The 23,274-nt window shown below is 36.7% G+C and overlaps 1 protein-coding gene across 12 annotated transcripts in view; it reads left to right on the forward strand.

The window, feature by feature from the left end:
* Positions 1 to 13,152: 13,152 nt before the first annotated feature.
* The window catches only part of stxbp5l (syntaxin binding protein 5L), a 132,136-nt gene continuing 122,014 nt past the window's right edge, over positions 13,153 to 23,274 (forward strand). For all 12 annotated transcript variants that reach the window (XM_055031926.1, XM_055031930.1, XM_055031928.1 and 9 more), the window contains exon 1: positions 13,153 to 14,198. In XM_055031926.1, the coding sequence (XP_054887901.1) occupies positions 14,031 to 14,198 (168 nt within the window). In that variant the 5' untranslated portion in view covers positions 13,153 to 14,030. The remainder of the gene's footprint in view (positions 14,199 to 23,274) is intronic.

Here is a 23,274-nt window from a genome sequence, read left to right on the forward strand (position 1 = left end):
AAAGTCCCAGGAGATCGCAGTGTTGACGTCACCTTTCATTAGTTGACCAACATTAGAACTTGTTGCTATGCCAGCAAACAAAAGCCTTGCTTCTGTCTCCTGGCAAAACGCAACTTTCAGGCCCCGCAGGAAAACAATTATCCACTAATGTGTGACTCAGTCATATCTGTAACATGCTCTCATTAACCCAGAGATTCATTCTGGTTTCCTCAGCCTGTTAGGAAACAAGCAGTTACTCGAGTCATTATTGATATGATTTCTATATTTCAAACATTATTTTACATGTATCACCCATCAGTCACTTGGCACAGATACCACAGGGTTTCGCAAGGTATTTACAGCCATACATCTTATCTTTATCTATGGGTGAAACCAACTTCCCTGTCCTGCTGAAAAAAGTATGATACTGTCTCTACCATGATTCCCTTTGGCAATTGTGTATTAAGCGACAACATAGTGTTGTACTATAAATCAATAATAAATGCTTTGTTGGGTTGAAACTGGTTGCAATGCAGTGCCGGTCTGACTCGAAGCCGTTCTGCCATGTGCCTTCACCAGCAGATCTGCTGATGACAACATTCACAGCTGTTCATCCAGTCATTAGTATTCAGCATACAAGAAACACACATCACTGCAACAAAATATAAAGATACATCCATCCATCCATTTTCTGTACACCTTTGGGAGTGCTGGCGCCTATCTCCAGCGAATGTTTTTGGCGAGAGGTGGGGTACACCCTGGACTGGTCGCCAGTCTGTCGCATCAATAAAGATACACTAGGATTTAAAATGGAAGAGTTCAACAAAAAGCCAGTCTATCCTTTAATAAAAGAAATTATGAATTTCTTTGTAGATTTACACACACGCACACACATGCACATGTACATATATATATTTAAAAGCAATTCTATACTTGACATGATTATGTAGAATGAATTAATGTTTCCCTGCTGCTCCGACCATGTTGAGTTTAATCACTGGCTTATTATGTGGAATGGAAAGTGCCCCGGACCTCCTCATGCATTGTACATGAGGTCAATAGCTCAGCAGCCCGGCTCAGCTGAGTTATCAAATTATGACTCTTTCTGTGGAGGTTGCACTCCAGCTCATATTTATGTCTGTGTCCCTCAGAAAAGACTAAAAATATATAAGTCAGTCATTTCCGACACATCCAGTGAGTGATTGAAACTGCAGAAAAAAACCCCAAAAACTTTTCTCCGACATTCCTCAGAAAAATGACTCATACTGGTGGACCACAACATGACATCTACCTCCTATTATGTTGTTCCCCTGCAAGAGTAGTTCTCATCTGTGACATATGAACATGGAGCCTATGAGAAGGCCTCTGTTTTAAATTGGCATGTTGACTCTATATCTTTGAGTCCTGAGGATGAATAAATCCCCAGATTGATTGATATAGTTTAAAAATAGTAAATTAAAAATGTTAATTTTTAATTTGTTTAATTCCCACTTGCAATATTTGATTTTTGAAACATCAGAGACTTATTTGTTGTTATTTACTCATGTCGTAACATCACTCATGGTTTTCTATCCTGAGTGAGCAAGACATTTTTTGACAACAGAGCATATCCATGCAGATGCATTGTGAAGTGGATTGACAATATGGAAACTTTAGTCATTTTTGTATCTAATATTTGAGAGACAGACCAGGAGTCGCTAATCAAGGGAATTGCTACAATTCCCAATGTACTGGTGGATTTTATGGGCCATAAAGATTGGTGTAAAGCCAAGTAACTGACTGGATTTAAATACAACAAGCAGGCTATTTTCCTTCACCTTGTACTGCACTAATCTACTGTAAAGGTAAGAATAAAAAAGGAAAAGGAAAATGTACCTCCAACTGTGAAAAATACAGTGCAATAAAAGACCTAGTTGAGAGAGTTAAATGGAAAACAGTGTGTGTTGTCTCATTTTAAGTGCAATCAAATAACGGTTGGCATACTGTATGTCTGCGTGACACTTAGAGCTACCTTTGTGCCAGCATTACTCAGTGTAAAATGATAGGAGGTAGCCCTGTTGAACTAACTACAACATCATTGCTGGTATTCAATTTTATGAATATAATTGGTTACTTGCCCCAAATGGCATGTAATATAGTCTGTATAATACCGACAACTACTTTCTTTAGCATGTTGTGGCGATATCTTGACGAGACACCTTTGGACCCTCTCTGCTGCAGCTGCAGCCATTAGCCCAGGCTGCTGTTAGAAAACCTGAAGAGCTGAGATTGAGCTGCAGCTGCAAAATCTTTAACTCAATCTGGCCAGGAAGAAATGCTTTCAGAGCAGACATTATGAATTACATGTTGTTTATCAAATGGGTGCATAGATTACTGAATAATTTAAAATAATACATAAATCTATCTAATTTCAGTCAAAAAAGATAAACACCCTCACTTGCTGTGACTTAAGTTAAGTTATATAGGTGATAAGATGGGGATGAGAGCAAAATTTGCTGCTACTTTGATACTTTAGATACTTTTGGTGTTTTTTTTTTTTTTTTTGTTTTTTTATTTTCATCAACCTGACCAAAATTTTGAACAGACAGAAAACAACTGACTTGCAAAAAGGAAATTAATAGCAGGATATAGAGTAAGGCAGTAGTGCTGACACACATCATTTCCTGTGTTGTTACACCATTTTGGCCAATTTTGAACAAACAGTCATTTTTACTTTTGAGAGGCAATAGCGATTAACATAGAAATTATTCCACAATTGCACATGGAGCAGGGTTGACCATGCAGTTGCATTACAGTCTCTTTGTGGACTGAAATCACGCAGTTGACAAAAAGGGGGTCCAAGTCATAAGTGATACATTTGAAAAAAGATTTATCCATATTTTCTCAAGGTAAGTTATTATGTTTTGCTAAAATGTATAATGGTGAATGCAGCTATTCCAGTATTTTTTAACCTTGTCTATAATTCTTTCCACCCTGATGGCCTTTGCAGATCTCTATGCATTTGACAACAAGGTTAAGTTGCCCTTTTAGAGAATACATTGGGCATTTTGAAATCAGTGTGAATTATGTAGAAAAGTAAAATAAGATACTGTTTATTTTCATTGATATTTAATTAGATTAGTCACTTTATTAGTTAATTCTGCAAGGGTAGCTATTTATTCTTTTATTTTCTGGAAATGTCTTTTTAACCCTATTTGCTATAATCAGTAACATTTTATTTATGTATCAGGACAAGACAAAGTTATTAGAAAAAGTAGAAACCCTGTGTTTGGATTTTTAGAAAAATATTGACGTATATCCGTTGATGCATCTCTACTCTTTTTTTGCCAGGTATTGGCAACATGGTGTAAAGCACTGAGCATCTCAAGCTATTTTTGCTTCATTCCAAATTACCTTCCAGTCTTTTGCTTCCTACTGGTGACTGTATTTTGTATTTTGATTAGCAAGCAGCAGGGTGCAATTCAGCTGCTCCGGTTGGCAATGACACCTGTGCTGAGTTATCAGATGATCATTTTCATTGTTTGTTGCACAGAAAACCACATTTAAGAGGAAAATGTATTAAATAAAGTGAATATTAATAAACAGAAAGGATAGGACCTAATGACATCTGCTGCTTTTAACCCTTTGACAGAGTCTAATTAAAAATAATAATAAAATACTGAGATATTCCTTTACATTTGCTGTGCTGAGACAAATGGTTTAAGATTATGGTATTTAAGGGGCGTTGAATTATTGTTTTCAACTGCAAGGCGACATCAGTGGACTGAAGTTACTCCATGCAACAAGGACAATGATGAAAAATAAAATACCTTTGGCCAAGCTCACTTTGACTTAGTCACATTTCCATGTCATGATTTTTGTGATTTAAAAAGGCAAGCAATCTTCCGACATCTGTTTTTTATATCCAGAATTGTTTAAGTAAGCAACATCACACCTAACTTCAAGTTAATCCCACACTTAGACATTCATTACCTATTTGACCTAAAAATTAGGTTCAAGTGAAATTCATCATTAATTTGAGTTTTTATTGAAAAATGAAAAAGGTTGATTTTTCCAAAAACTGGAGCCAAGGAATGAGAAACCAATGAGCCTGAAGGGTTTAGTCTTTTTCAATCTGGAAGCAGAAGAGAGGGAGAAAGACGTCAGAGAGACCTCCTGTTGTGTTTGATTGGCTGCACTCAAACACAGAACTTTAGAGGCAATTGAAAGCAACAGAAAAGGGGATTCTTGCCATAGCAACCAAAACACAGCTGAACTGTTGTCATTTTGTCAAAATATAACTTTTTTTTTTCTTATTCCTTTATTTTAGTACATTTACTAAAGGAAATATATAATTGAAAGGCATGGCTGTCACCTAAACACATTTATTAAGTGCCTCAATAAAATACTGCATGAGGAGAAATATGACTTTTATAATACAAATAAAAAAACATAGTGAATCATTTTCTGTGTATTCAGTTGTGGGGGTTTTGTAAATCAGAGAACTGTGACATAAATCAACATTGAAGCAAGTTTTCTGTATTGTAGATGTGAGATTTCATGACTTGATACTTCAAAACATGGCATGTTGTTCTTCGTAGGATTCTGGCTCCTGTTGTCTTCCAAAAAGGATTTTATTTGCTTAGGGGTGAGTATCCGGTCCATGCCATGTGTGATTGCTTGTCAGAAACTAACCATCTATGCCGGTAGATGGTTAGTGTAGATGGAAAGCACATCAAGCAGAGTTTCAGCAGCTTTGGAATAAAATAAGTTCCAAGTGAAAATGGGAAGCAGTCATTATCGTTGTCTTTTGGCCAAAAATGAATCTTGAAAATCAGGTGTGCATTTATCAGCTCATATATATGGAAATGAATATTCCCTACAGGATCTTCTGTACCTCCTGGGCTTTAGCTCCCTCTACTTTAACTCAATTACAAGTAGTCTTACTGATAGGGAAGCATTCTTAATTGGAAATTGATTTAAAGGGAAACTTTACATGACTTCACTTTGCTTCTGAACCCTGCTCTTCTGCTCCTTTATCGGATAACCCGGCGGGCAATTGAAAGGCAATGGTAGCTTAAATAAGAGGTAGTTTTAGCAGGAACGTAGGGAAGTACTAGACAAGCAGACATGAATAGATTCAGCAACAGAGGAGGAGCTTTGACGTAATTGAAAAAGGCAAAGCTGGACATTAATGTTAGGTCAAAAAATGTGAGAACATTGAGCTTACGATGGATTTAAGATGAGAAGTATCATGAAATCCCACAAACTCTTAACATTACCATAAAAATGGCCGTAGTAAAAACTGTTCATACTTGTAGTGCTTTCAAAAAGACAAAGGCATAATCTTAACAAAGTCTGATAAGTACATTTTAGTGATGTGCTGAATTGTAAGAAAATCTGTGATACCTGCACACTGAGGAAGTTCATTATGCCAAAAATAAATTACTCTAAACCTTTTCCAAATGTTTTGTGCTTTCTAGAACAGCTGTGTGATGCTTCATTGTTTATTTTTATTTGTGCAGAAAAATAATCAGATGTCAATAAAGACCCCCATGTGGTAGTTAATCAGCTTTCCTCTTCTGAAGTTCATGTGTAAAGGAAGACAGGTGTGTGAACTCTCCACCATGGAGGACTTTGAAGTGACTCCATTGCTGAAACAATAGCACGTCAAAGCCCAAATAAAGTTTGCCCATTTGAAACATGGTGATGTGCTTTGGAGGTCGGTTATTTGGTTTGATGAGACTAAACTCAAGCTCCTTTTTGGACGGGGCAGCGAGAGGCTTTCAACCCTAAAAACACATTTCCCATTGTTGAACATGATGGTCAAAGCATTGTGTTGTGGCACTATTTTGTTGCTTTAGGCCCTCAGGCCATGCATTCTAATAAATATGCAATATATGTGATGGCAGAGCCTTATAAAAGATGCAAATATTTGTATTTAGACCAAAGTGCAAGCATTTTTTTTCCAGACTAAAATAATAAAGAAAAAAATGAACATCTTAGCAAACAAGATGTGAAGCAAAGCAAATGAAATAAATATCTGAAATTATTATTTTTTTAATTAAATGAAAGTCACAAGTGACCAAGAAAAACAAGGATAGGATACAAAGAAAAGTGCCAATGGAGAAGGTTTAAATACATTACCTGATTTAATAATGCCTTAGAAAAACACAAATAAATCATAATGTGTGAAAATTATGAATATTTGTATAGTATGAATAGTTGGAGGTGAGTGAACAACCGTAATTATATTTGCATGATTTGTGGTTGCATTGTGTTTTTTCTTTCAGGGCGTTTGGTGATTATGAAAAAAGGGGCCTGTTTTTTTCTTGTTTCTTTTTGAAAAATCAAATAGCTGTTTCAGATTTTGCTGAGAGCAGTCTAAAATTTAAAAAAGTGCTATTATTCTTGCCCCCTACTAAGTCCTATTCAAAGTTAAAGCAGGCTGTCACAGCCATTGGGCACTAGAGGAAAGTTTTGTGTTTTGCATTGAGCTGCCAGTGCGACACAGGATGTTCAGAATTACGTGTTATAGACCTTCAATATATTCAGCATTTATGACACGATAGCTTCCACAAAACCTTGTTTGCAAATGAGCCCATGAGGTGAGTCATGGTGAGTCAAAGATGGCAGGTGGATAAAGAGCAATAGCCTTCTAATACAAACATGAGGGTGCAGCATATGGAAGGTTGAGTCAACTGTGAGGCAATCAGAAAACATCCTGTCAGTGGAGGAAGAGCTGCATCGCTGTTCAGTTCCATACTGATGAGAATGTTTTCCTAGCAGGCTTTTTGATCTCAAACGCCTGACTTTTACAATCACTATGGTACTCTAAAAAATCTGACCTTTGTAACAGATTTCCCAAACAGATATACATGATGTAACATTACCAAAACAATACAAAAACTCTGCACAATTAATTCACCAACACTTTATGATGTAATCTTGCTTCAGCATCCATGAAACATTTACATGCTGCACACTGGCTAAGACATACATAATTGAAAAGCCAAATCTGTGATCTAAATGTAAACCAAAGGTCAGAACTGCCCACCTTTTAAAATTTTAAATGACATTTAAAAAGGCTATTTCCAACAAAAATCCTTATATATATTTTTTGTCCATCAATAATATTCGCAATGATATTCAGATTTATTAATTATCTTCATTTGAGAAAAAAAGTTGACAGGTATGTGTTTAAGCACATATCTGAGCAGCAGTCATATTAATGCTCCATCCCGTTTATTTACTCAATAAAGAGGCTTATTTGTTCTGGAGAGCTTGCAGCAGTGGGACATTCACAATAGGTTGAGTAAGCAAATCTGTGAAGGGTATAAATAAGCATACCCAGATAAATAAATAAACATGCTTTGACCTTTTCTTTTGAGGCTGCATTGCTCGCTATTAAAATTTTCACATGAATTGTTAGCTCCACCCTGACTGATAACATTGGTCCTACTAGCTGTTCCTAGGTTTCAGTGTGGGACACAGTGATGCCTACAATTCTCCCTTTGAAACACCAATTTATCTGATTATCTGCTGACTGACATAAGATGCATTACTAAATTAAAAATCCACTGTAAGATGGCTTTCTTTGTAAAACAAGTTGGCAGGGCTGTGTGCTTTCAGATAATAACAGGATTCTGATGATAACCTCAATCCAATATATATCTCCCTCATTCATCTCTTTTTCTTTTGTCATTGCAGTGATTTGAACACCTGCTGTGACCTCTACTGCTGCAAGTGAGAGAGGTTCGATCAACTTCAAGGAATATATTTGAATCATGAAGTGTTAATTTAATCACTTTGAAATATAAAACTATGTATGAGTATTGCATTAAAAAAAATTACTGCAAGTTTTAAATGCATTTTACATTTTTGCTGTATATTTCTTGACTTTTTTGCACTTGCCATTGTTGTTACAAATGGAATTTAACTGGGGGAAAAAAATCTGATTCTACTGGTGAATTTTACTGTTTAGCATTTTTAGTTTCTGACATCCATCTCAAGCATCTGAAATCTTACAGGTCTTTTACCAAACTGGCAACACATCTTAAGGTCATTTAACTGCAACTTAACAGGTCAAACCAAACAACAGATGAACAAAGAAACAGGAATACAATTATTAATCTGACAAATTTATGTAAATGGTCTGCAAAACAAAACATGTAATACAAGGCAACCAAAAGATTACTTGGAAAACAAAACAAACCCTTCGTTTGGTTGAACCCAGTGATGTAATCAATGACATCATGCAGCCATTTAAGCAGGAAATGCTGGGCCGGCCCCTCCCATCCACCTACTCAGAATGTAGCATCTAAAAGAGACAAACAATGGTAAGTAAAATGAAAAAAACTAACACTTTACCAGAAATGCACCTTGAAACAAACAAAACATTCACATTCATCAAATGGTTTACAAGAGTTAAATTTACCTAAAACACATGCAGAAAAATAGACTCCAACTTACTTCTGCCACAAACAAACTCAGGATATTGAGTGACGCAAAGTTACATCAGCATTTTTAAAGAATTATGACCAACTGAAAACAATTCAATAAATCAGAAATGTTTTTAAGGGACAAGTGGTAAACACAAGCTGAACCTTTTTGTCACAATGATTATTACGTTTGTTGGTCATTATTAAAGTAGTTTGTAAAACTAGTCATACTCTTGAACTTTCACGCATCATGACGTTACAATGGTAAACTTAAATACATTTATAGTTCCATAAAGTGGTTCCTTTATGGAACCACTTTTCACTGCAGTAACAGCCTTTGCCACAGAATTTCACTTGCATATGAATCTTGATTTTCATTGGCCTCGGTAATATGAACAGGATTTGATTAAAAAAATAAAAAATAAATAAAAATAGTTCCATTTAAGGTTTGATGCTATGCTTAGGATAAGTTTGTAACTTTCTACCAACTTTCATTTCAGTTCTTCCAGTAATTGCAGACACATCTGAAAAATTCTGACAAAGATTGTGACAGATTTTATAATGGAGAGAAGAATGTCAATGTTAAGGAGATTGCTATGATTAATCTAATTTTCTGACCTATTGGTTGGGCTTAACCTTCTAACATCTTTAAAAGTACTTTGTTATTCCCTCTGAACTAACTTTGATTTAGGGCAATTTTTTTCAAATACCTCACATTTTATGTCACAAACTATTTCAAATGTTTTTTGTAAAGTCACAAACAGTTTCATCTGTTCAGATTTACCTCCAGTGAGTGAACTCTCACTCGACGTCTGCCTAAAACTGAGAATACTTTGTGGTAGAATAAGAAATTATGTCAGAATGATTTATTTCTAGATACAAACATAAGCAATAATGTGACACTTAACCTTAGTCAAGTGTCCTTATTTTATCCTTGGCTTTGCAGCATTTGTGCACATGCTTGTTTTTGTGAATTTCTGTTTAAGCTGACATTTCTTGGACAGACTTTTAATTACACCCGCTTCTCAAAATTAATCAACCTCGACAAATCATCTCTGAGGTGAAGCTAACTGAACACAAGGGCAATATTCCCTGCAATGGAGAAGTCAAGCATATAATCATTGTTCGGAGTTGCTGCTTTTTTCCCTCAATGGATGGTGAGCTATAATTATCCTAAAGTGTTTCAAGACATCCTTTGATGGGTCTTGATATCAGCCAAACATCAATCTGAAAATGGAAAGCACGGTGTAATGAGGCTGTTTGTGACTGCCATTTTAAACAGAGATCACATCAGCACAACAGGCTTCAGTTGCAGACATGTGATTTAGTGCACAAAATATCCCCGCCCCCCCAAAATGACAAAATTGCTTTGTGTTTTTAAATTTTGACAAAGGCTGTTGATTATTTCTGACCTGTGATTAGAGAGCAGCCTAATTACCGTGCAACTCCCAAAACAAATCCATATGTGAGAGCTTGTTTGTGTACTTATTGTCTCTGAACTGAACACACAAGAGACATTGCTGTAATGTCCTGAACATCATGCACTTTCACAGTGAGAACATCTTTAACCAACATGATAATCAGAATGCTAGTGTCTGAATCTCAATTGGACATATTTCAGACTATCACAATATAATAATACTTATACTTTCTGCAATATTTGGTTTATTTTCTGACCCTTCCTACTAATGGTAATACATAATACTTAAGCAATAAAATAATGACCATTTATTGATCCAAGAGCTTGTGGTGTTGAGACATCTTACACTATCAAACCTAGTAAATGCCATGCTTTATTATATTGCCCTAATAAATACAATTTGAGTAAGACTCAAGCTCGTAATATATCTAATGGCAAACATCCAACAATGAAGGGCTATAGACAGAAAAAGAGAAAATTAAATAGTTTAAAGTAGCAATAACTTAAAGTAAAATGTAAAAAGCAAAGAAAAGGTTAGTTCTACTGTTTTTAAAAACCAAAGTCCATGATAGAATAATAAATGAACCAAGCTAAGTGTACACTCCTCTTCTAAAACCAGTCTGGATGCAGTTACAGCCTTTCTTCAGGCCATCGCAGACACACAGCCCTTCCAACTACAAGAACAAACACTGAACCAGAACTGAATTTTAAGGTCCAGAAATCACTCCCAGAAACACGCTGTCAGTCAGGCGGTGTCTCTCTCATGTTCCTGACCTGTAGATTCATAGAGAAACGTGTAACACAAACTGAGCATATAATCCGTCATGTAGCATCTCATCTTTTCAGAATTTTCTCATTTTAATAATCAGATTTTTTTTCACATATTGAGCATATGATATGACATAATGTTAAAGTTTAATTGATTTTTTTTGCAAAACACTTTAAGTAATAAAACTTATCAAAACCGATATTTAAAGTGTTGATGGAGTGCTGATGATGAAGAGCAGAAACTGAAAAGTCTTTGTGGTTACAGTGACATATGCAGAGCCTGCAGAAAATGCTAGTTTAGTTTTTTTCTGTTTTTCTATTTAATTAGAGAACAAAGAATAGCAACTGCGCGTACTGGGTATTATTAAGGAGGGCCAGGAGGAAGAGGCTGGTGATGTAAGTGATTATGCAACATCACTGGTCTTGAACATTTAAGTGAGGTGAACATGCTTAATATTTTGTTTATCCTCCAATGCATATTAGGATGGATGCAATCTCTCACTGTACATGCGTTTGAGTTGTATAGTACACAGAAATTAATTTAATTACAATTATTTAAGTTTCTTTTTTAGGTTTTCCATAACTAAAAAGCCTCAATATTTTTTTTAAGCATACAAAATTTTGTTTGCTTGACTTTAGAAAGAAAGTAAATTCACAAAATTTGATTTAAAAGCTTAAATCTGAAGCACCTCCTGGTCAGGTTGTGTCAGATGGTTTTGCGGTTAAGGTGCAGTCTGTGTGTTTCTCAGCATAATCTAATAAAACAATCAAGAAGGTAAAATGCATTAATGGCAAAGGGATGACAGTTTGAAATCTCAATTATTTCAATGTCATTTGTCCTAAATGCACATGCATATACACTGTTTGACATAAAATAATATCTTGTAAAATGCTTTTTCAGTGTTTGATCTACTAGCACAGGTCAATATAAGTATATAGTGAAGTCAAACATTCCTTGTTCCTCTGCTGGAGACTTTGATTTAAAATTGTTTCATTTAAAAACCAAAACAATGTTTTCTTTTAAGAAATTAGGCAAGTATCTCTTAGGTTATAAAAATAACCTTTTTAAAATGTCAATTTAATAAAACACATTATAAACTATCTATGCCTTCTTTAATAGCTAATCAAAAAGTATTTATTGATGTTAAACACTTTATATAACTTCACTTTCCTGCCTCCTGTGGTATTTTGCTGATTTATCAGGTTTTTTAAGTTACGAAACCTCTCTGCCATCACCCTAAACTTTAGCACCTCCATACTTTGTCTGGTTCACTCTAAAATATTCATTTTGCTTCCAGTCAGAAGAAGCAGGTTGGCCTTAAGTAAAAGATTACTTCAGGCCTAAATCTGCAAGGGATTTTAATAATTGTGGGCTTAAATTTACATTCAAAAATGAGAGGCTTAACATTTGTTTTTTCATCAGCTGGTCGGGTTTTTATCTTATTCTATTATCGTTCTAATTTATATTGTTCTCTGAAATATTTAGAATTCAAAGTTAGACCTAAGTGACTGTATTTAATTATACTGCATAGAGTATACAGTATCGGGTAATACATCTTTTTATGCATAATCAGCTGTGGAATAAAATGTTATATTTCCACATTCTGTGAGAAGGAAGTGTGAGGGAAGCAGATATGAGGAGTCTTAAAGAAGTAATTCCTGTTCAACACAATCAGATGAAAACTACAGCCTGCCTGATATTTCCATTCTACAGCTTTATTAAAATACTATATTCTCTGCAGCGCTGATATTAATCGTCATGACATTTTTGCAAGGCGTGAAACAAATGTGGTTCAGACTCTGATGTTGCGGAGGAGACAAATCTTTCAAAAAAGGGGACACAAGCTGTCCAAGTGACCTCTAATGTGTAGCTGCATTTATTTTACAGCAGTACACCTGCCAGGTTTGAGACAAGGTGGCCAGATAGCTGCAGGAAAAGTCGATATGCATAATTAGATTTGAGTGTTGTGCAAAAATACCTTAAAATTAGACTTTCATAACTTGTATAACAACTATGAATAAATTAATAAAATCCGGAAATGTGAGAAAAAGAGCAAAGTAAGTGCTGTTCGTAGTGTAACACATACAAATGATCCTTTTATTGATAATATATATACCTCTTTCTTTGTTTTAGACTTAATATTATCTCAGACATTGAATTGCCACAATTCTTGAGCCAATTCAATGTAGACAAATTATAAACATTGTTAATATTTGCGTAAGTTAACAGTGTAAAAGGTGTGAAATGAATCAATCCTTAGGGGAAATCTTCTCAAAGATAACTGCAGTCCTCGGTTTTCCACACGAGGTGCTTTCTGATCTTCTCGTGTCTTTATGGAAAGAGTGTCAAGTCAATCCTTGTTTTCTGCAATATGTTGAAGTGGATCACTCCATTGTCGTGGTTTGCCTCCGTGTCCTGATCATGCCGTTTCTCTGATTTAGAGCTTTGTAACCAATCGTTGAGGCGAAGGTGGGAGGAGAAACAGCGAGGTGGGGCGGGGCGCAGGGCTGGCTGGTTATTTTAGTTTCCCCCCCCGCCCCGCCCCCTCAGCACCACGGCAGCTCCCCGCCACTTGTGTGTGGGCTGCAGCGAAGCGACGCTCAAAACGCGGCAGGATCAGGTTAAAAACCCCGACTCGTATCGATCTGCAGATGAACCACGAGTTCACAGCGCGAACGTAAAGCTTCCTCTTCTCCCCTCCTTCTGCTTGATGCCTGAGTTGTCTCGTTTTGTGGCCTGACTGAGAAGACCAACCTCCTTTAACTGCATTGCCTCTGCGTCTGCTGGCTTTTGGCTCCTCATTCTCCTCCTGTTACTGGCGGCTACCGTGTTGTGAAAGTGTGTGTGTGTGTGTGTGAGTGTGTGTGTGTTTTATTGTTGTTGTTGCTATTTGCAACAAACAGACAGAAGAGAGTGGACTGACCTGTCCGAAGTTGTTTTTCTTCCTTTCTTTCTTCTTGGATTTTTTATTTCTTATGTTTATTCTGAAAGAATCTCTGCTCTGGTCTGTAATTAATGAAATCAAGGAACTGAGGTGCGGGATTTGTTTCCATGCACAGGAGTGGATCTTACTGGAGGATGCAGGGAGAAGATGAAGTTGAGTAGTTTAACTGGCCTGTGGTGCATAGTCTGAGATGAGATAGACGACCTGCATCTGCAACATTGGCGGAAATTATCCCATCAGAGTGGAACATTTTATATGGGCAACACATTAAGCTCAGGATGAGGTGCATTTGTGACTTTTTGAACTGCACCTAAGAAATAGAGGGGGGGTCCCTCTGTACATCCTGCTTCCACAGGAAGAGACGCTTTTTCCCCCCTTTTGCTGCCAAACGAATTCGGGTTATTGCATCAAAGTGAACACTGGGAAAACAAAGGAAGCAGATTTTCTTTTGTCTCCTCCGTTTCACTCAGTTAAAAGCATCCGACAGATCGAGTGAAAATGAAGAAGTTTCGGAAGGTGCTGGACGGTTTGACCACCTCCTCTCCTGGGGGGACTATGGGGTCCCCATCGTGCGGCAGCGCGGCTGGGACTCCCACCGCGGCGCCAACTCCCAAGGAAATCGACGTCCAGGAGACGCTGGTGTCGGAAAACTTTCAGCTGTGTAAGGTAGGTAAACGCATTGAGCTGGAGGTCTGCAGCAGGGACGGCGCAGAGTCGATAAAACCATCGACCTGCTGGACTTAATCTCAATCCATTTTTTATATTCACGTTTCTTGCCAATGTTTGGGAGAGTTTACGGGCATGAAAAGTTAAGTTTCGAGTTCTGCAGCTCCGATCCACGCCGATCTCTAGTCCGCCGTGTAAACGCTTCAGCACCAGGGACAGCGATTCTGAACAAAACATGCAAATTGTCTCTGCTCTTCTATTAGACTTCACGCTTTCAAATGAGGCGATTAGTTGTTGCGTTTAGTTGACATGCGAGGCGCTTTTGTTGCAGCAATGCTGCTGAAAGTGCCGTTTGTGGAAGTGTTACAGTATACAGTTCTGGGCAGTCTGTTGTCCCCATCTGTATGTGCAGCACGGCTCCCGAAATGAGCGTGCGGTGTAGCTGCAGTAGCTCACACACATGTGCTACAAACAGTGCAAAGGGAGTCAATGAATAGCAACCAGCCCGCGTTGCATCAGCAAGCGAGCACGAATGGTGTGGCAGCGATGACATAACTGGTGTCCCTCCCTTTGCATAAAAAAAAAGTGCACATCAAGCCAGCGGAGGGGCCCTGCAGTGCTGTCCTAGCTGATGCGCCTTTCACTGGGAAGGAGGGAGAGAATAAGGGAGGGGGTGAAGCTTGAATGCATGGGTGGGGGTATTTATAGCAGCGACCGTGCATATCAGCCAGTTTTCAGAATGCATTTTGCTGCGTTTATTTATTTTTCCCCCTCTTCCCCCCCTGATAAAAACTGGGGTGCATTGTGGGCATGGCTGTTAATAATTCATTGAGAAGCCAGAAGAAAAAACAAAACAAAAAAACAAAAACAAAAACACACACACAGGGTGTTTTGCAGAGCTGGATTATTACTGGGCAAAATGAAACTGGTTGGGGAGGGAGTGGGTTGGAGAAGACTGAGGAGGGAGGTTGATTCACAAGCTGAGAAAGATGCTGCAGAGCACCGTATAGCAAGTAAGAGAATTTGCTAGAAGAGAGCAGAGCAATATAGACTGGTCCCATGCAGAAGGCTGCATCCCCTCGTTTAATGGCTCAATACATTGACTTAACTTCTCTTGAGAAAGCTGTGAATGCAGAAATATCACCTTCCAATCTACTATCACCAATTATTTGTAGCTTATTTGCCTGTTGTATGAGTAGATTTGGTTTCTTTTTCTCCCAGCAACAGAGAAAACGTGGAGAGAGATGAGGACCTGGATGTGTCCCCATCTTTTTCTACATTATCTATAAAAATCAGGGTGGAATGAAAAGGTTGCATGTGAGATTGACATCATGTTCTATGATAATAGCTGCATTTTGTATCTCTGCGGTGAGGATGTGCTGATATTTCTGCTCTCCCTTGTCAAGCAGAAGGAGAGCATGATGTGCAGAATACAATAAATGAAACTATCTTTAGCTTAGCTTTTTGTCATGAACAGAGAACAAACCGGTTTTACACAAAGGAGCCTATCTTTCTGAATTTAAGTGTACATTTCAATTCTATGATGACAATTGTTTCGAGTCATTGTTTGGATCAAACTGAGCAAGCAGAGACAGTAAAACCTGTCTCAGGAATGTTCGAGCCTGAGATTGCCTTTATTCTCAAATAAACAGGAGGAGAAGCAAAGAAGATATCTAATTTTACTCTTCCATTCATTATCCCAAATATATTTAGACAGGATCTAGACTTTCTGGAGTGGATGTAAATCTGTCAGCTGGTGCAGTACGATGTGTGGGAGGGTTTGGCAAACTTCTCAAAGTAGTCATGACTTCTGTCCTTACTGTGGAGTGTAGGAAGATGCATTAACTCATTTTTTATGTAATACAGTATTTTTGTTTACATTGGTTACAAAAAAAATTCTGGCTGAGGGGTTATAGCTGAGATGCTGAAACAAGCTTTCAAATGAAATCAGTCTAAATGTTGAAGCTAATGAAGGAAATGGGAATCATGGTGGTGGGGAGGAGTTTCAGTGGCTCTGCGTATTGATTTTTCTAAAAGAGAGAAATGAGTTAATTTTGTGATAGAGGTAGTAAGAAAAAAAACATAAATACCCACCAAACTAAACTCCCTCACACTAAGTGGTAGCTGATATGTCAAATATCTATCATTTTTTCTAAGAATTTTTATAACATTGCTTTATTTACTCCTTGATAACAAACAAAGAAAACACCAAAAGTATGTTTTGTGTTTTTAACAAGAGCAAAGTCTTGATGACAGTTAGTCATATGTATATGCCTGTGATTCAGAGACTAAAGGTTATCTCACTTCTTCAGAAAAATGTTACTCACTAACATTTATGCAACTCCCAGAACACAGAAGGTCACACTAGTGCATACTGGAGACTTCAGTCTTTTCACAGGACAAAACAGTTATCAAAATACTAACAATCTTGGTTACCTAAGCAAGACCTAACCAGGTCTTGCTTAGGTAACCAAGACCTGTGCTTTTTCTGAGCTTTTTTCAGACTTTAACCCCTTGATTGACTAGAAAATACTTTGCAGAGTGTCACATTTCTCAATTCATTACCTGAAATATCAGAAAAAGAATTCAACTCTGATTAAAAATGTATTTTATGCTTTTGAAACGATCATTTTAAAAATATAACTCGCAATACTTCACTTTCACCTGAACTTATTCACATTTTGTCATGCTAAAACTCTCAATGTTAATTCCTTTTATTTGGATTTAAGTCAATAGACCACACAATTGTGCAGTTGTAGGACAATGGTAATTGTTTTTTGTTTTTGTCTAATTAATTTTAAGTTAAAATGCCTCATTTTGTTCTAGAAAATTGCATAGACTCATTAAAATACATACAAATTTGTGACTGTTTTGGGATATCTTCATATACGGTCCAACAAAACAGTAGAATATATAACTTTCAGAGTTCCTGGGATGTTTAATCTGTTGTGCCATATTTTGTGACAGAACTTTGATCAGGCATGAGCAAGATGCAATAATTGCAGTTATATGCCTTAAAGTGGAGTGTAGCCTGTAGTTTCAAACACAATCATCAATGCTACTACCACTGCATAATGCTTCTACATCTGAAAACGAATGAATTACTTTCATCATCAAGTTGGTACAATTTGATTTTAATGACTGTTATTTAAATTTTTTGAAGTCTTTTCATCCAAATGACTTCATTCATATTTCATGTGTAACTCACATTTACTCCATAACCTCTTTGAAGTGAAGTCCTGTCGGTAATAAAAAAGGTTCCATATTCATACTGAAATTAAGATTATGACTGATTATGGGTTGGGTGGCTGAACATGTTTGAGGTGCATGATGCGCAAAGGTGTGCGCAAGTTTTAGCTCCCTCACAATGAGGCTTTATAATTGTGTGTGATTAGACTGAGGCAAGAAGTAGAGGGTAGGTGAGGTTAAGGACTGTAGAAATCGGAAAACCTGACCATAATCATTCTCTGATGTGTCAAACTGTTTCTTATTGTGCCTTATAAGTTGGTGCATCTGCAAATCCAAACACAAAGAGCATTCTTTTTAAGTGCTTGTGTAGAAGAAAATGGAACTTCTCAGTTACTTGGTTTAAGGTGTGCACATTTTATACAGGGAAAACAGGTTATTTGAACAAGGAGTGAGTGAAAGAAGCCATTAGTGTTAAATACGAAAAAAAAAGACTCTAAAATAGAAGGTGGCCTCAGGTTTAATCTTTCTAACACCTACGGAGAAGTTGTGAGTCATCCCCGGCAGATTTACAACATTCACACCTTGGAACATGTGACTAAAACAATTCACGCAGCATCATTAGAGACGCATTTCAGATGTCAGGCAACAACAACCCAAACATTGAATTGAGTAGAGGACAATACAGGTCACTGACACTGACCTGTCCTAGTTACCCCTTTAGTGACCTTATAGACCCTACAGTGAGATGCATTTCTGATTACAAAGTCTGTTGCCATCCATGGGTGGATGGATGGTTTATATGGATTTCTTGTTAACTTTAGTTTTTCATGTCATTTGTATTTGTTTTAAACTGTCAGTCTTTTACTTGTAGTTCTATGTCTTAGATTTTGTTTTATTTTGAGAACCTTACTTTTCTTTATTTGTATTGCTTCTGAGTTCTCTTGTCACCTTTTGGGTTTGAATGTTGATCACTTTTTGTGTTGGGTTGTGTTTCTGATCTGTTTGCATTTCTGATTTCTATCGGTCATTTCTCAGCTCATCTTCAGTTATTTGCCTTCCCTCTCAGCTGCACCCAGTTTCTAATCAACCATCTGCTCTTTGTTCAGTAATCAACTGTAGAGCTTGAATGTCTCTCAGGTCGTCAGCTCCTTTTACATCATCCTGTTATTGTCATCAGTTTGGTTCCTTGTGTTCTACTTGAATGTTACTTTGGATTCTCCCCTGGACTTTAGTTTTCTAATATTATTTTTCAACATGACAAACTGTTCATTTGTACCTGCCTAACTCCTCACTGCATTTGGTTGCTGTTTTCCACCATTCTATGACAATAAAGACAAAATATTTGCCGTGTCAGCGACTCCAAACATTTAGCAAGCTGGTGTAGGTCAGTTTTTATCAGAATAGACAAAGCATCAGCGTAATACCAGATATTAGGCAAACTTATAAGTTCTATTTCTATTAGTGTGACATTTGAGTATGTGTTTATGTATATACCTCAGTAATGTGGTAGATATATTGAAGCCCCTTAGTTGCAGTGCTAATGGCAGGACATTGTTTAGCCTGGATTTTCTAATGATGAAATTATGAACCAATTAAATTATGCTAGTGAAACACCAGACAAATATTCAGTTGTGAAGATGCAACTATTTTAGTCAGTTATGTTGATTATTTTATTAAATTTTGAATAGTTTTATATATACATGCTTATATCACTGCTTTTAGCTCATGTGAATCTCTTCATGACTTGAGGCAAGTGAAGATACTGCAGTCTGCTGAAGGTGAAAAAAAAGACTTACTTGTGTTTGCTGCAGTATTGCAATAATTGCATTTTCGTCCCCGTAGCCATAAAAGTTTCTGTTAAATAAAGGAAAATTTAATGTATACTGGCATGCTTGGATCGTCTCCACATCTGCATTTAAATATTCAGTTCTAACCTTTGATACATAATTCTTTGTGTGGAATTTTTTAATTTAAAACTGAGTCCTGCTAGGTCATCTTGACCTCAATGAATTTTTTAATCTGCTTTAATAAGTGATTAATCTCAGAAGGAGATGTACAATTAGCCAGAACAGCAGCGCAGTGTCTGATTTTGAATGAGACACTCTTTTTATATTGTTATCCCGTTTGTCCCTGATAGGATGCAAAGATGTAATTAACAAAAAAATGTTTTGCTTTGTTATAAAAATAAATCTGCTTTATTTAAAAATTGTTTTGATTTTTGATCATGCATTGCTTAAATACAAAAATTATTTTTGAAATCCTATAATTATTCTAATCTTCTATTTTCATTGTCTGTTTGTCTCATGTAGAAAGTATTTGTGCTACTTCATGTTTTTTTAGGATTACACAGCCATTTACTCAACTGTTTCCCTAACAACCATCTGCTTTTCATGTAATGTCTCCTTTTGATTCTGTTTCTCTGTGAACAAAAGTGCAGTGACACAAGTCAAACCTCAGACTTGTTCTGTCAATAAAGGGCTATTCCATATCATACACAGCAACCGCTTAGATGCCTTAACCTTTACAACCATAGCATAAAGGCTCAGGGTGTAAAATAAAATTCAGACGTAACGGATAGGTTTAAAGAAAGTTTTCCTTACATGTTTTTTATTAGAGGGAAATTACATATTTCATGCTTTGTGTATGTACATTGGAGAAACCGTTCAGAATATGATGCTAGTTGTAAAGCCAACTTTCTTGTTCTTTTGAAGGAATTTTAGATGAGTTTATATTCTTAACCTCATGTTCTAAGTTTAGTATTTTGGTGTTAACCTCCGCTTTTTTCTACGTCTTCTTCCTCCGTCAGCACCATATATTTGCTTGTAAGGATGACATCACCCGCACTCCCTCAGCAGCGACCCCACAAGCTCTCCAGGGGTGTGATGACTCAGTGGGTTGACTTCCAGCTAGTCTCACATTACCATGTGTCGGCTGCCTGTCAGAAGCCACAGTGTGGGATCAATTAAGGAGTAGCTGATGTCAGGCTAGGAGGATAGTATGGAGGAAAAAAAAAACAACATATGGGATACATTTTCTGTAATCCATATTCAGGTGGAGCATGAAATTCTGTTTTCCTCAGCATCTTTAGAAAACACTGAACCCTTGAAAACACAATACGCACAGATTTCTGTAACGTCTCACAAATGCTATGTAAAACCATTTACTGTTGTGTCGTACTCTACATTTTGTTGTTGTCTGTGACAGCATGTGTCTGAGAGAGTGAACGAGAAATAGACGCCTCTTGATTTTTGTGTGGGCTTTCAAACACTTTGTCCATTCAGTGACAGCAGACTGCCTGCCTCACCTCACGCTGTGCAAATATAATCGAGTGAGCTTTTCAAACAGATCACCGCTTCACTTCGTTTTCAGCGTTTGCACTCTCAAGTAGAATGAGCTCATGCAATGGATTTTGTATGCGTTTCATTTAGAGGATGAAATTCAAGTTGCATTCATTTTTGAGAAATAAAACAACCTGTGCATGGGATTGTAGCTCTGAATTTGTCACTAAAGTTGCCAAAGAAAATGCAACAATAGCCAGTGGCTCTTCTTTCCATCCTTGATGCAGCTGTTCAAAGTTTTTAAACCTGAATGATACTGTTTCCATAGAAACATCAGTACTCAGGAAATAGATTAAAGTCAAATGAGACCCATGATGACACAAAATATGTCTGTACTGAAAATTCACATACAGTATAGTAATGACACACAGGTGACTCAAGTGATTTGTTTCCATTGTTGTGTACTGGCTCAAGATGACGCATTGTTGCAAGTCTTGATTTGTTTTAACTTTTTTACTGCGTGATGCTTTACCTGAATTTAACTTACAGCATTTTAACAAAGATCAAATTGAGAATATGATTCTATTTGTCTATGTGGCTCAAATATAAAATCAATTGTATTGAAACAATTGCATATCTCTGGACCTAAATCAGCCTCCTTTGTTGCCTAAATATTACAGTCCTGCAATATTGTAAATGAGTTATGTGTAAAAACTAGACTAAATTTAAATTTAATTAATAACCTCTAAAATGAAAATGGTCCTGTAATGGACTGGTGATTCCTGTGACTGCTTTAGGTAGGAACCTGCTCTTCTGCAACCCTGCAAGAACAGTAAGATACGAAGTCTCGATAGGTTGATGGATAACCTAAATGTGACTCGATTTCAAGAAGACTGAGATGCTTCCACATTAACGTTATAGCAAGGCTTCAGTGGTGGGTGGAAAATATAACCGCCTGGGTAAAATTGACTATATCCTCTTCAAGGGAGTCATAAATTCTCTTAAAATGTTCTGCTTCCCCCCTTTTCTAACTTGAATTGGAATTGTATACGCACAAAAGTAATACATACATTTTTAATCCCATCCAAAATCTTTCTTTGTCTGTTTATTTGATTCGAGCTTTAATTGGAAATGGTCAGTGTGTTACGAACATAATTCCCATCATGCAATTTATGTGCATGATTGAGTCAGTGACCAGGCAAGTGCAAACCAATACCTTTGGAGTAAAATTACAATCTAAGACTAAAGGTGAAAATTCAGCAAAGCTCCAAATCAAACATGAAGTTTGTTCAAGATATATTTTAATGTGTAAAAGTTCTTTGTCATACACATTTGTTTAAAATTTCACAAAAATTTACTTGATGTCTCTTAGGAAGAAATTCTACCTCATGTTACTGTTACAATGCATTTTCAGCATATGATATAGCGAGTGGTAAAAACACACTCTCATCCACGAGACTGTTCAGGGAACTACCAATTGCATTAGCTTGAATGTATTGCGTAGTGTTTAATAATTCATAAATGCAAGAAGCTCAGCTTTTAGGACCGTCATATGGACCAGAATACCAGGAAATACATTTTAAAGCAACAGTTTTTTTTTCTTCCATTTTTAAATATTTATTCCTTTAGTTAACACAAGACATTCAGGAAGACATACTGGACTCCTTGGTATTATTCATCCTAGTTGAATTTACATGTGATGGACAGCCTGGCTGTTTTGGTTTGTAAGGTTAAACCACATGTATTGTAGATTACCGCATGGTTGCTTTGTGACCTCAGGGATGCATGGAAACACAACTCAAAACCCCAGCCTACAGTCTTAACAATCACCCTTCCACCCACGCACACATGTGTACGCATTGCTCTGTGATTACGTAAAATGAATTATGTATTTTTGGATATCAAGCCCACGCTCTCATCTAAAGTGATATGTGCTTAACATTGAACGGTCAAATGCATAAGAGTGATGTTAAATGCTGCTGAAGAAAAAGAGGCCGAAACCTGGATGTGTCACAGCAACTTTTTATTGGGAGTAATCAAGTGAAAAATAATTTACTTTCCAGAATAAGGTCAGGTATTAATAATGATGTGAAGACAGGAGAAGAGGTAAAAACTGAAGATGAAAGAAAAATGTTACAAAGTCAAGCAAATTAGAAGCAATTTCTGATAAAAAGTGGTGAAATATTAGCTCTGCTAAACAGCGATGCAAAAACATCAGAAACTTTTCACAGCCATTAGGGAAATATGGGTGTGTATTTCTTTCTATTGTTCTATCATTCACATATTGCTGTAAAAAAAAGTATTTCCCTTTTTAAAATCTTCTTTTTACACTTAAACGTTTCAGATCAACAGACCATTTTTCTATGTTAAATCTCCCAAGCCAAAATACTCTCTGAAGTATCAAAGAAATAAATCAAAATAGAACATGTTGTGGTCTGATCTAAAGAAATTCAAGAACAGAGAAAAATGGTAATTCACATCTGTTGTTCTATAAAGAGTTGCAAAGACATTTCTAAGGTCTAAAAACTCAAGTGAAATACAAAAAGAGCTATAATCCACAAATATAAAACATAAGGAGCAGCACTGAACTTCTGCAAGGGGTGCTCGCC

The sequence above is a fragment of the Poeciliopsis prolifica genome, unplaced genomic scaffold (genome assembly GCF_027474105.1).
Source record: "Poeciliopsis prolifica strain line A6 unplaced genomic scaffold, Auburn_PproV2 SCAFFOLD007, whole genome shotgun sequence".
NCBI classification, from domain to species: Eukaryota; Metazoa; Chordata; class Actinopteri; order Cyprinodontiformes; family Poeciliidae; genus Poeciliopsis; species Poeciliopsis prolifica.